Source organism: Rosa chinensis, chromosome 5 (assembly GCF_002994745.2).
Source record: "Rosa chinensis cultivar Old Blush chromosome 5, RchiOBHm-V2, whole genome shotgun sequence".
NCBI classification, from domain to species: Eukaryota; Viridiplantae; Streptophyta; class Magnoliopsida; order Rosales; family Rosaceae; genus Rosa; species Rosa chinensis.
Genome location: NC_037092.1, coordinates 88,835,153 through 88,849,172, shown reverse-complemented (window position 1 = coordinate 88,849,172; position 14,020 = coordinate 88,835,153). Strand labels below are relative to the sequence as shown.

General features: G+C 38.4%; 1 protein-coding gene across 3 annotated transcripts; it reads right to left on the bottom strand.

Moving 5' to 3' along the window:
• Window positions 1-11,193: 11,193 nt before the first annotated feature.
• On the bottom strand, window positions 11,194-13,728 carry LOC112166012 (transcription initiation factor TFIID subunit 7). 3 transcript variants are annotated; one of them, XM_024302760.2, is made up of 6 exons: window positions 13,569-13,726; window positions 13,291-13,404; window positions 12,648-12,781; window positions 12,435-12,554; window positions 12,112-12,181; window positions 11,194-11,662 (listed from the first exon to the last, which is right to left on the bottom strand). In XM_024302760.2, exons 2-6 carry the CDS (start codon window positions 13,400-13,402, stop codon window positions 11,487-11,489), a joined length of 612 nt encoding a protein of 203 aa, XP_024158528.1. In that variant the 5' UTR covers window positions 13,403-13,404; window positions 13,569-13,726; the 3' UTR covers window positions 11,194-11,486. The 3 variants fall into 3 exon arrangements, with proteins under 3 accessions (XP_024158528.1, XP_024158529.1, XP_024158531.1); XM_024302761.2 differs by having other exon boundaries at window positions 13,514-13,659; XM_024302763.2 differs by lacking the exon at window positions 12,435-12,554 and having other exon boundaries at window positions 12,606-12,781; window positions 13,569-13,728.
• Between the last annotated feature and the right edge of the window lie 292 nt (window positions 13,729-14,020).

Genomic DNA, 14,020 nt, shown 5'->3' with positions numbered 1-14,020 from the left:
GAACGTTTGAAGAGGGTTTTGCAACCGGAGGAAGAATTGAAGAGTTTTGCCCAGAAATTGGCTGCAAGAATTGAAGAGTTTGAGATAGAACCAATTCAATTCCAGGTATGGAAGAGGGTTTTGCAATTTGTGTTTGATTTGCTTGCTTCTATTGTTGAAACAAACCCAATTTTGTTGTGAATTGTGAGGATTGTGCATATGATTCATGGATGATTGTGCATATGATTCATTAGTTGCTTCTGTGTTCTTTCTTGCTGCTCCTTAGTCCTAGACAGTGCCAAACATGATTCATGGCTTATTATAGCATAACCCAAGTTAAAGGAGTCCAGGACTCTTGTAGAAATTAAGGTCGGGAGTGATAGTCCGGTGAAACAAACACAGCTTAACTCTACTGTACTCCCATTTGTTACAATTAATAAATTTCATCCACGACTGATTAATCATGATGACTAGAACTATTCTTATATTCTTATATAAGAGCGCCGGCCCTAAGAGCTCTAGGCGAACAAAATAAATGGGACTCCTGACCTTCATACATGTTAATTTGTAAGTTTTTTCTTTTTTCTTCAAAAAGTGTAATATAATAATATACGTTGGAGTCACAATATAGTTTAACAAAATACTATAAATATAAACCTGAAATTTACGTAAATCTGTAAATTGTTACCAACTAATTGCAGCTAGTGTGATGAGAATGACAGTCAAATTACTTAAATCCTAAATTACCTATCTATGGAGATTGAAGAATAAAATACTTGATAATAATTGGGAGAAGCTTGAATAATAGTTGAAAGATTTTCATCATAATCTCTCATGGAAAATACGACAGTTGCTTTGTTAAGGAGAAAAAAAAAAAACCGCTGCAGTCACCTAGTTCATTTTTTTTTCTCTTTTGAACAATAATGAATGATTTTAAAACCAAATTAGGAAAACCTTTTGACAAAAAAAAAAGAAAAAAAGAAAAGAACAAAGCAAAAAAAAAAAGCCCACAACTTGGGACAATAGATGGGACAAGCCCAATCAGAAGCAACTGAGACCCACTACTAAACATTAGTCTATTAATTAAGCAAAGCTACCGAGACCCATTAATACTGAACATAATCAATTTTTTTCTTTTAACATATATATGACAATAGGCTTAGATTTTTGGGGTCCATACACATAGACTTGCTAGGCCTATGCCTTGCGCCTTACCCCTTGCCCCTGACCCCTCGACGGCTCGACCTTAACCCCTCAACGCCTCGACCCTCGACCCTGCTGGCTGCTGCCTCATCGACCCTTAACTCTTGCCCCAGACCCATGACCATGACCCCTCGACCCCTGACCCTTGCACTGCCCTCAACCCTATCCATTCTTATTTTCATTCCCTTTGCTGCATAAGTTCACGATCTTGGGCAAATATATCTACTAGTTTCAATACCTTTGTTTTCATTTTAGTGTCCATTCCTATATTAAAAGAAATTCATAAAAGTAGCAATTGAATAAAAGAGGAATAAAGAGAGACTTTTTTTTTTTGAATAAAATAAAGAAAGACTCTTGGATCAAAATAAAGGGGAAAAGAATAATTGCGGTTATTGTAATTTGAACTCAAGACCATGTTGCTATGCAAGACTGCAAAAATTCATTATGCTGAAACTTACATAACAAATTATAAAACCCGTAAAATATATTTATAACAATAATAAAAATCGAATAGTTTACTGTTTTGATGTCATGCACACTTCATTTTTATGTGTTATGAAATAAATTATAGGGCCATGCACACTTCAGTCTATGTCTTATGACATTAATTACAGTGTCCTGCAGTGAAAAGTGAAATCACATTTCAAATCAGAAAGATAATGCGCCTACAAAATTGCTTATCATTGTGCTTAAAACATATAACTTCAATTTCATATCATTAAAAAGTTTTTTTTTTTTTTGGCATAAAAACTCACAGGACTCCTTCCGCCATCCTATAGATCTCGACGAGCTACATTAAATCAAAAAAAAAAAATTGTCCTAAACGGACACTCAAGCACAAAGTTACGGCCCTGTAAAGTTTTTGGCGACTTGTGACAGCAATTTCAAAGGTAAATTTCTTTTTATATTTTCATTCGGACCCATTTTTTCAACTTGTACAGTAATATTCTTGAAATTCATTCAAGTAATCTTCAAAATATCTCATGTCACAAATTTTGACAGCATAGATATTTGATTTGGCCATTTCTTTAACCTTCTCACTCAAATTTGAGAGATCTCCACAGAATTGATCGTACATGGGTACTGCAAAATCATAAGGAGACTTTGAGTCTTTGATTTCTTCTAACCAGTTTTTTCCTCAGTAATATTTTTTTGCTACTCTCGTGAGAGTAGTTTCATAGTACACCTGAAGATCTTGTGCTTCAAATTTTCCAAGGGTTAGAGCAGAAGCCATCATCAGGCTGTCAACCCATTGGTCAAGAGTTTTTCTCTTGTCTAGAGCTTTGTCTAGATTTAGCCAAATTCCATGAGTGGAAATTGGTATTCTGGGTATATTGTCATCTAGGACAAATCTTTGAGAATTTCTTTCTCCATTTTTGCCCGTGGGGGCCTTTTGTAAAGGGTGTTTTACTTTTCCCTTTTCTCTGGTGATGAAAGTTATGGAGCTTTCTCCTTCTTCCATTTCAATATCCTGATAGGGAAAGAGTTTTCTTTCCTTTCCTGGTTTGAAAATTTTCACCAATTGTACGGTAATATTCTTGAAATTCATTCAAGTAATCTTTCAGGTTTCAAGTAATTTTCCAATTTTTCTAATTGGTAGATTATAGCAGGTAGTTTTTCTAGATGATCTTGACATCTAGATAAATCTTTCAGGAGGATCTGATGTTTCTCATCAGAGGATTTCAGTAGAGAATTCAACTTCTCTAATATTAAATCAGACATTGTCCCCATTGGGGGTTCCCTTTTTGAGCTACTTTACAAGCTCTGATACCAGTGAGGTGCGGATCTAACCAATTCATTCAAGTAATATTCTTGAAATTCATTCAAGTTGTTTGGCTCCAAAACCAGTTGGTATGCAAACTCTCTTTTGAGCGAGTGATTGCGTAGGCGTGCCAGCACCGCGGGGTGCAGTCGTTGGGGTAGTCCCTTGACCTGACTTCTTCTTCAAGCGCTGTGGACGAGGAGAGCACCAACCTCGTCACAGGGTTCTTCTCTAGCCTTTCGGAAAAGGACTTCTGCCTTACGGATAAGGACTTCGGTTGTGATCTCTTTGGTCACCAAAATTGATACTCAACGTTGAAGGCTGAGCAGAGCAATCACTGGGAAGTTGGAAAAAGCAAGGGTTTTGCTAAAGCGTGACTTTAGCTTCGCTGGGTTGCGAGGGCGTTACCCTTGCTTCGCTGGTTGTATCAGTGGCAGTAGTACTGGCAGTCGGCTCGCAAGGAGACTAGGACTGGAAGCACGGTCGCCGGGTTGATCTGGTGATGCTGACAGTCGGCTCGCGAGGAGACTAGGACTGGCGGGCGGTCACCGGGTTTCAACGAGGTTGAAGGTTTGCTCCGGGGAGGCTTTGTAATCACTGGGATTGATTGATTTTCGAGAGGTCTTTGATCTCGCCGCTTAACCCTGTATTTATACCCTAGGGCTTCGACTGCCCCTTGCCTCAGAAGGATTCTTAATTGAAGTTTCCTGTTTAGTCTCTGCTACTCGATCTCAATAAGGTTTCGTCTCCTTATGAAACACGGAATGGGCGAAGTTATAACCCAAACCCGAATGGTTTTATTTTTTGGGCCGCAGGTATCGGCCCGCTGACTTGAACCCACTAAAGGATTCTGCCAAAATTGCTTTTAGGCTCAAACACAAGTAATATTATTGACCATGTTGCAATGAAACCTGTCTTTACATTACAAAATCCCTCAAAAGTTACAGACTAGCTGACCATGTTGCAATGGCCTCAGCTCAGACATATTAGTAAGCGTAACTAGAATATACAAAATTAGGAATGATTCTTAATTGCTGCTAATGCTATGAAGGATATCCCCAACTGTTCCAAAAGTCAGGGTGTCTTTGAAAAATCCGGGAACTTTGATGTGAGCTGGGAAAGTTGTGCGGCTTGTGGGTGGACTTGAGTGAGGTAAATCAACTGCATCATTAGAAAGATGAGGAATATGAAAACTACCGGTGAAGCAAGCGCGAACTAAAATACTGCAGATGCTAAAAAAATTTAAACAACAACAACAACCAAGGATACTGCAGATTCTAACAAAAATTTAAACCACACGACACGCCACACACATATATTCCATTTGCAACGAAGGTTGTTAGATGTTCTAGCTCAAATTGCACATTATATATGTTCCAAAGCTGCGAACAGCTCACTTGTGCATAATCCTAATTTCCATTTTAAAAGTTAATCTTGGACAGCAAGCTGTCCCGTGACAATGATCCAAATAGTAAGATTCAATTAACATAGTGACTTTGCCTAATTTGGAAAAGAATAATTGACCAAAGGTAAAGAAAAAGTAATTGACAAGACCACAAAAGAACAATAATTAAGAAGTAGAACATGTGCCAGCCTTAATGTGTGTGATTAGTGTGCACTAACCTCTACCATCAATTATTGACACAATGATGAAACTCGAGAGACAAAAACCAAAGGAAAGACTTGGAAGTATAAAGAATCAGCAAGTAGGAAAGGGTAATTTGTTCAAACTATTTAGGACTAGAAAATAAACAAGAATCAGCAAGTAGGTAAGGGTAATTTGTTCAAAGTCATTAAAAGGACTAGAGAACTCTTGTTTACAAGGAGTTTAATAAATCTGAAAATCACCTTGACACCCCCCACACGCACATTCCATATAATTAAATGTACACTGATCACCAACAGGGAAAAAGTGGCAACAGATGCTAATGACCCACTAATAGAACTTAAATCACACAACATTACCACACAAACATAATCAAATGCTAGCATACCAGAGGATGGTGGTGGTGTGACCCCTGTTTCACAAAAATAGTAAAGCAGAATCAAAGGAACTGTTAACAAAACTGATGAAATGAAGTAGACAGATACATTAGTAGCAATGATAAATATTGAAGTACCTGGACCAAGGTTAAGCTGAAGTCGAGTCGGTGCCATTCTCTGCAGCCAAGGCAAACCCAACACATAAATCCCATAGATTTAATAAATCTTTCAAATTTGATGAGCTATTGGGAAATTTACCTGTGCAATGAGGCCATTCAAGTTCTCTGGCAAGTCAGTGGCTTGGATAGTGGGTCGAGTTAATGGAGGAACAAGCTCTTTCTTCTCGACCAAATCAGCCAACTGCCGCGGGTTGTACAACCACGGCGGCAGTCGGTTCTTATCCTTATTTGTGAGCTTAAACAGAAGAGGCCTCGAATCTAGATCATACCTCACCACCCAGTCATTTACTCCTACACATAAAATTAATTTATTTTTATTTTTATTTTTATTTTTCTTTCAAGAAAAACCCAGAGGGTTTTAAGGAATCTCCTCTGTTAAAAAAAAATAAAAAAATAAAAGGGTTTAAGGGACAAACCATCTGCGCCTTGTAATGCATTCTTGGCCTCGGTGGAGTTTGAAAACTTCACCATTGCAGCAAACTTGTATGGCACATGCGGCTTGGTAGTGCTCGGATTCGTGACAATAATATGTACGATGAAACATAGATTTTACGAACCGTAAATACATTTAATAAATATTTCAAAAAAAAAAAAACAGAAAAAATAATTACATGGTCAGTTACGTGACCAGTTACAGTTACTTGGTCAGTGACATGGTCAGTTATATGGTCAGTTACGTGATCAGTTACATAACCAGTTACAGTTACTTGGTCAGTGACATGGTCAGTTACAGTTACTTGGTCAGTGACATGGTCAGTTACGTGACCAGTTACAGTTACTGGTCAGTTACGTGACCAGTTCCATCTTGGGCTTTACAAGTATATAGCTGATTGGACTCGGGTCGGGTACGCGGCACTTTCAGATATTAGAGGAAACAAGAGGAAGTCAATTTAAATGAGCTACTTAAATTGACTATTGTGCTGTCTTGTACCGGGTGGAAGAGGAAACAAGAGTAAGGAAAGAGCACGTGGCACTTTCAGATACTAGTCCTAGGAGTCCCAGGTTTCAACGTACGAGTAATGGAGGAACATGCTCTTTCTTCTCGACCAAATCGGCCAACTGCCGTGGGTTGTACAACCACGGCGACAGTCGGTTCTTATGCTTATTCGTGAGCTGGAACGGAAGAGGCATCGAATCTGGATCATACCTCACCATCCAGCCACGTATGCCTACACATATAATTAATTTATTTTTATTTTTATTTTTCTTTCAAGAAAAACCCACAGGATTTAAGGAATTTCTTCTGTTCAAAAAAAGAAAAAAGAAAAAAGAAAAAAAAAGGTTTAATTTAAGGGATGAAAAAAGAAAAAAGAAAAAAAAAGGTTTAAGGGACAAACCATCTGCGCCTTGTAATGCATTCTTGGCCTCGGTGGAGCTTGAAAACTTCACCAGTGCAGCAAAGCTGTGCGCGTCCGGATTCGGGAGAAAAACCTGTACGCTGAAACATAGATTTTACGTAAATACATTTAATAAAGATTTCAAAGAAAGAAAAGGAAAAAAAAAAAAAAAACAGAAAAAACAATTACCTCTCCAAAGACCCAAACTTTTCAAACACCACCCCCCCCCCCGGAGTGACCCGGACAAGATTCTCGTCCTCGGAGGTGATCTTGTTACCCCAGCAACTTATATTTTCGACTAGTAGAGTAGTACTAGTCTGTTTTGATTTACACTCCCTGGAATGAAAATAAGAAGATCTTTTGCCATATTTGTTTGTCCACTTTCTCCCGAGATGAAAACAAGAAGAAGAAGAAATGAAGGGGGGACAGGATCTTGCCCAGTGAAGGGCTAGTTGGCTACGACCCAACCCATTCTTCCACTCTTTTAAATCTTACCAAGGCTCTGACTTTGGTTGGGTTGGTAAAGTGACAAGCTAATAAGCTCTTTCAAAAATTCTGACCTGGGTTCGAGTCCCCTAGGCTGTTTTCTCTGTTATTAACCCTTATCTTTTTTCATTTTCTTTCTTTAGTTTCTGTTCTTATCTATTACTCTCTCTTTTTTTTGTCTCAGGCTACAACAAACCCAGTATTCCTGCTTCGTCTTCTTCATCAAGCTCAAAACCCAAGCTTTTTTAACCCCTCCCTTCATCTAAAATCCTGGTCATTCTTGCATTTGTTTTTCTTTCTTGTTATTATTTGATGTTGTTAATCGTTGTTTATTAAATTTGCATCCTCTCCAGTCTTGAATTACAACAGAAATGCAGCAGTATAGAAAGGAGAGAGAGGGGTAAAGAGAAATGAATTTGATTTGATATTCCAAGTTGAAGCAAATAGTTGTGAGTGATTTCATTTTCATTCCTTGTGTAAATTTCGTTCATAAAGTAATGAATTCTTGTCTTGGGGCCAGGGTTGACTTTGGTCAAATTGTGGTTGAGTAGTATTTATGAGATTTCTTATGGGATGATGACTTGGTAAAAAGGAATAAAGTTTTGCTTTGGAAATGGTTGTGGAGAAGAGGGATCAATTTTGGCACAGAGCCTGCAAGTGCCTCTAGTTGTGTTCCACGAGATCAGAATTATGCAACCGATATCACTGTGACTGGAGGAGATCCCAAGTTCCATGATCCACATGAGCCTCAAGTGTGCACTGCAAGCTTGTTGCTTGAGAGTTTGGTGCAGTAAACCGGAATAAGCCGAGGACATTATGCTCAAGTTTATGTCACGGCAAGTACTGGGTCACAGGATATGCTTAGTATGGAAAAATTAGCAACAAATGCCATGTCCAAGATATCTAGTCACAGAACTAACCAGTTAAGTTTTACCTTGACTAAAAAGTCTCACGATGTGCAGACAATCTTCTGGAGCTTTGTTTCTGCTCAAAAGGATCTAGGCCGACGTGTAGTGAATTCAACAAATTCACACCATTTAAGGCTATGAAAGTCTCAGGAATTTTTTTTTTCTGTGCCGGGAGAATCATGCAAGAAGCTGAGATATTTTGATCTGGGAGGACCCAGCAAATTTTCAGAATTGTCACGTGGTGGCTCCACATGTTAATTCCTTGGATTTGATAGGTACTGAGGAGACAATGCCTGTACTTGTGAGGTTTGATATTAACACAGATGATGAACTATGAAGCATTGCTGAAGAGGAGATTAGCTTTGACAAGCGGTACTTTCCAAACTTTCCAAACATTAGTAGAATGTGTCATCATTCCTGCAGCAGCTTTGCAAATCATGTTGCTTGTCCGTAGCCTGTTCTTCCAATTCCTATAAGTTGCATAAAGTTCCAAATCTATGTCAATCTGTTCCCTGCAGGCTGAGCTTTTGAAGCGTGTAAATCTGAGGACACACTTCCTATTAATGATACCGTCAAGCAATTGAAGGATGATTGAGTGAGGAAGTTGGCCGGGCTTTTTGTGGAAGGTCCTACTCTGATACCTTACCAAATGCTAGTGTTCCATCTGGTTTGGATATTGTGAAAACCTTATACCTATCATCTTGGAAAACTTTGGGATATAATTTCTTCAAAACTTTAGCCATTCGGGGAAGCTTGTGAGCTCAATGCCAGAGCTTACCTGCATTTAGTGAAGATGATGTTAGTATAGTATTGGCATTCCTTCTTCACAAAACTCTATTCATTAAGAAGCCCAAGATTGCAGTCCAAGCCCATACTTGTTTAAATACAATTGTTGTGGTTGACTTGGTTGTTTTGCTGTCAAAGACCCTCGTGAAGAATGGAAAATCAGTTGCTAGCAGCTTTCCCATCTTAGCATAATTGATCAATTGCAAATTGCTTCTTTTTCTCTTTGGGGGCTGCCTTGCTGTCGAAGACCAAGACCAAGTTTGAAGACTAGTTCAATTAGAACTTGCTACCTCATCAATTTGCTGCTTTGCTGCCTTGTTGACGTGCTTCCCCATCCCATCTCATCTTGCTGTCTTGTCCAAGATCAAGCTTCAAACTTGAAGTTCAAAAGAAGACCCCTCTTCCTATGGCTCAAGTAAGCTCATGCATGTCATCTCTTTCTTAAAGCCAATGGTTTTTCATGGGTTCCATTCCTATGTCAGTTTTGATTATGGAGCTTGAGTGTTTTGGCTTCTTGAATTGGTATTCCCAATTGAAATTAGGAGCTTGGATTTACATGGGCAATCTGAAATTATGGGTATGGGTTTACCTTCTCAAATTGAGTCAAAGGGTCCTTGGAGTGAACTGTTCTTTCTCTTCCTCCTCTATATATATTGGTTCTCTGTTCCTATTTCGGTCATTGAAAATATTTGGGTTTTCAATCCCTTTGTTGTTTAAAGTTCTATCTCTTCGGTTTTCTGTTTTTCAAAGTGTCTTGTTCCATGTTGAAAACAATTTGAAAAACAACAAACCGTTCAATCATTCATACATATCATATCTTGCATCCCATGAGGTCATTTGGGTATTGCAAACTTCAAAGGTGAAATCTCCAAGAAGAACTTGCTGCGTTCATAGCTTGTTTCATAGCTGAGATTTCTGAGTTGTTCACTTGTGTAAACAATTAGCAAGAGTTAAGTACAAACAGTCTAGTGAGTCAGTCTAGAATGGTTGCCGAGTTCAGTGCAATCACTGTGTTGTAATCTTGTAATTTGGTTTCATAGTGAATTGGTTTTGGTCTTTCAAGAGTTAAAGGCCACGCAGATGTTTTCCCTCGATAGGGTGTTTACTGCGTTAACAAAAATCTGTGTTCTTTAATGCTTTAGTTGGTTCGCTTGATTGTTCAATATATTCTGTTCAATATCAGCACTCAGGATTGATCACCCAGTTGCAATCCCTGAGAAAGTCTTGAACGAAAAAATTGGTTGTGAGCCTATTCACCCCCCTCTAGGCTCCTTCTAGGATCTACAATATATATATATATATATATATATATATATATATATATATATATAAAAGTTAAAGCTAGCCTGCTTGTTTGAAACTCGATCATAATATTTCAGAATTAGGTCTATGGGGGTACAGTGGTATTGGGGTCAAACACAGCTTGTGTAGATCTTACCTACTGCATACTCGAGCTAACACAAGCTGGCATGATTGTGTATATTCATTCATAAACACCACCAATCATATATGAACCATATTGCAATTTGGCTCCATTCAGATTTGGATAACATCCACCTTGAATTCCAGCAATCATATACAGTTTACTACATGAATATAAAGTCTATGCATGTCCTCAAGTTTAGTCTATGCATCACGAGCTCGATTATGGTGTTAAGGATATGCATAAACCCAGGGGGTTGGTGCATGCCCCGGTGGAGTCTTAATTGTTAAACATTACTAACTTCGTGATTAGTTTTTCTTAATTGATTTATAGGCTTACCTTCATGTGCTTATTCGATCTCATCCGAAAGATGGCCGCAGAAAAAGAAGAAGAAGGGGGAAAAAAATGACTCGTATTCCTATTCGTGAAGGTGACTAATGCTCATTACTCATCATAACAGGATGTCTTTGTTCATTTTTTAACGGGGGATGTATAGAAATGAGTGAACGACCGTTGCTACTAAAGAATCCGAGGTTTCACATAATGGGAGTAGTACTACGGAAAATCAGATCTGAAAAGTGAAATAATCAATTTGTTTAAGCAGCGTAGCTTAGCTAGCTACTAGAACTAGGCTCATGGTCCATGGATCACATGGAAAATTGTAACTATGTTTAAGTCTTCAAGACAAGTTCTAGGATTTTCCGCCATGATCGATCCTCACAACATTAGCTGGCTCTCTGCTGCAACACTCTTTCTTATATCAATTCATCTCATGGCTCATGCGGGAATTACAATTTAATTTCGAATTGGTTTGCACATTTAACTTCACGGTATGATGGGAAATTTTATTATTTCGGAAAACTAGTATACCGAAACAAGGTTAGGGGCCATCTTGAACTCAAGAACAAAAAATGGTTAAGCATGTGAACGATGTGCAGTTGTATTTGTTGATTCCAGATACGAAGATGTCAAACCAAGTTAGTCTATTTCTCATAGACTCACTCAGAATTAATTTTGCAGACTTACAAAGATTAGAGAACAAGAGCATTCAGTTGAAAGAAAAGGCTGCATGTTCAGCCTTATAGTGGATGTGGGTAGCCCAAACATTCAAGCAACACTTCAAAAAGACAATACCACAGCCTATAAATGCCTTTGGAACGAAGAAATGAAACTTGGCATAGCTTTGCAAAAGTACAAACTTGTAGACAAGTTTTCCACTATATACTACCAAATTATACAAGTTCTTTGAGAATCCTGAGGATATTCAGAACTGGCAAACCGACTAGGAGGAGATCAAAAATAATGTTAGTACACATGTTAATGTTATCAACACAACATAAATTTATGCTATCATTCAGAAATGTTCTTTTCGATATGCACATCTTAACTTCATCAAGAAGCTTGACGGAGAAACGATATCAGCTTGCACAAGGGCTTTCTTCAAATTGAATCGTCAGATTCATCCGAATCACTTCTATCAGGCTCTCCATCAGGTTCCCCTGTGTTTGTAGTAGCCTCAGGAATATCAGTTTTTGATTCAGGAGCTGGTGCAGGGTTTTTACTTGTATTACCAGCCTTGCCATCTCGATTTTTCTCTTGCTCAGCTACTTCAATATGTGAGCTATCAAATCAAGGGATAAACAAAACAGAACATACAGAACTTCACACATGATACAGATTGAATGTTACAAGACAACAGTACCAAATCCATCATCACAGATCCAGAAAAGTTTCTGTATTAGCAGTGAGATAGAGTCACATATCAATTGATGTAACAGTAAGCTTCATAACCTGATGAACAGGAGGCCTAAATATTTCTTATAAAAGAGGAGAAAAAGGCAAGGAAAATAACATGTTCAGCTAAACAAAAAGACATACAATTGCAATTTATGCAGCCTTCATGAAAATAAGGCATAGTAAATTATCATAAATAGGGATGCATTCTAGGCTTAACAGTATAAGTTTAAAACCCTACTTATCCTATTTCTCACTTGAACAAAATCTACTATTTCCACATTTTGCCAAACTTTAACAAATAATGTTCAAACATTATATAAAAGGATATCCACATTGTCAGCTGGTCCACCAGCACTAATGTTCAGTAGATCTTGCTCAACACGCTGGACAAGCTCAGGCTGTAAAATGCAATAATATCACTATCAGCAACAACATCCAGATGTGAAGGATATGAGCGTAAGATAACTGTGCTGTAAAATAAAAAAGAAAGGTCTCAACAATTATAGGAGTCTTTCTCAAAAGACATTTCTTTCCAATTTATTTATGTTTTTTTTTACACTTTTACACCAAGCGACACTGGATTTCTTCTTTCCTACCGTAATATATATGGCATTAGTAAATAAAAAATCCAATGTAAAGATAGTAATTTACATTTAGATCAGGCTCCCTGCGAAATCTTCGCTTTCGAGCATCCCTCATCGGAGGGGTGAGACCATGCCTGTACTCAACTGTATCTGGAGCAGGATCATTTGGATCTCTAACCATAATCATCTATCAAAACCCAAAAATATCACATAAATGCCTTTGAAATGAAGCACTCACATAATCAGCTGTTTCAATATGCCTTGACATACAGCACCCCACCTGACCAATATCTGCAGTCTTAATTAACACACTATCGTCATACGTTTTGTAGGATTCCACAACAGTAGGAAGATCCAAGAGCGATGCAGGGAACCGGTCATTGCCAATTACAAATGTTCCACTCCGGCCATCCTCTGCAATATATTTCAAGCTTACATGCAAACCATTTGATGAAACAGGGTAAGGAAAAAACAAACTATACACATACACCATTGTTACTATTTTCCTTTCTACTTAGCCAGTTTGCCATGTCCACATAACATACTCGAAATCATAATTAATCACAATGCTGATTTGAAAAGGAGCTACAGGCACACTAAGCAGGCAAAAGATCAAACAATTTACAAAGCGTCATGCCGAATTGCCATCTCAAGTCCAAACCAATTGCTACTAAACCCTCCAATATAATCCAACAAATGCATCACTCCCATGCAAAAGTACTATCCATGTATCACTAGCCACCATTCTCAAAGCAGCTTCATAACAAAGACCCTAATCAACTCTCATTGACGAAACAACACCGAAAATCTAGCCTTTTTTAATCCTATCAGAGGGCTCTGCCTTTTATGTAACAACAATGCAATGCAGGACTAAACAGTTGTACTGAGGATGCATACAATCCAGGAAGTACATTTGCTCTGACCTTCGAAAGACAAATCCAACGACTTGTCGTCTGAAGAAGCATTCTCGCTGAGAAGACGATCTAATCTCTCTGCAACTGAAGGTGGGACTCTGAGTACGAATTGCTCCTCCATCACTACAAAACCAAAAAAGACCCCGTCTTAAAAACCACAAAACGCAAATGCACAAAACCAAAACCCTAACCCTAAAGCCGAACCAAATGTAAAATTGATGGAGAAATTGACCTCCGAATGTAAAATTGATTGAGAAATTGAAGTCTTTGGTGGCCGATGAGATTACCTGTGGGAAATTCAAACGCAGAGAGAGAGAGAGAGAGAGAGAGAGATTCAGAGGTGGCTGGAAGTGAAGCAGAGCCCTGTACTTTTGGCGGTGAAGCAGAAGAATAGAGAGGGAAAGAGAGGACAGCGAGGGCAGGAGAGGACGCGCTTGTAAAATAAAGAATTGCATGAGGGTGATTTTGGAATAAAAATATGAAAAAGCGGTCAATTTATAAAAGTCCTGGCTAGTTCGCCGAGCTAAAGCTGTTTTCATAATTTTCATAAGGGTTAATGCTCATACACCCTGATCTAGGCAAAATACTTCCTAGAAACTAGGGCTGTCAATGGGTCGTGTCGGGTTGGGTTCGTGTCGGGTCAAGGTATTTGTCGTGTGGTAAGATACAAACTCAAATCCAACCCATTTAATAATCGTGTCAAAAATTTAAACTCAAACCCAACCTATTTATTAAACGG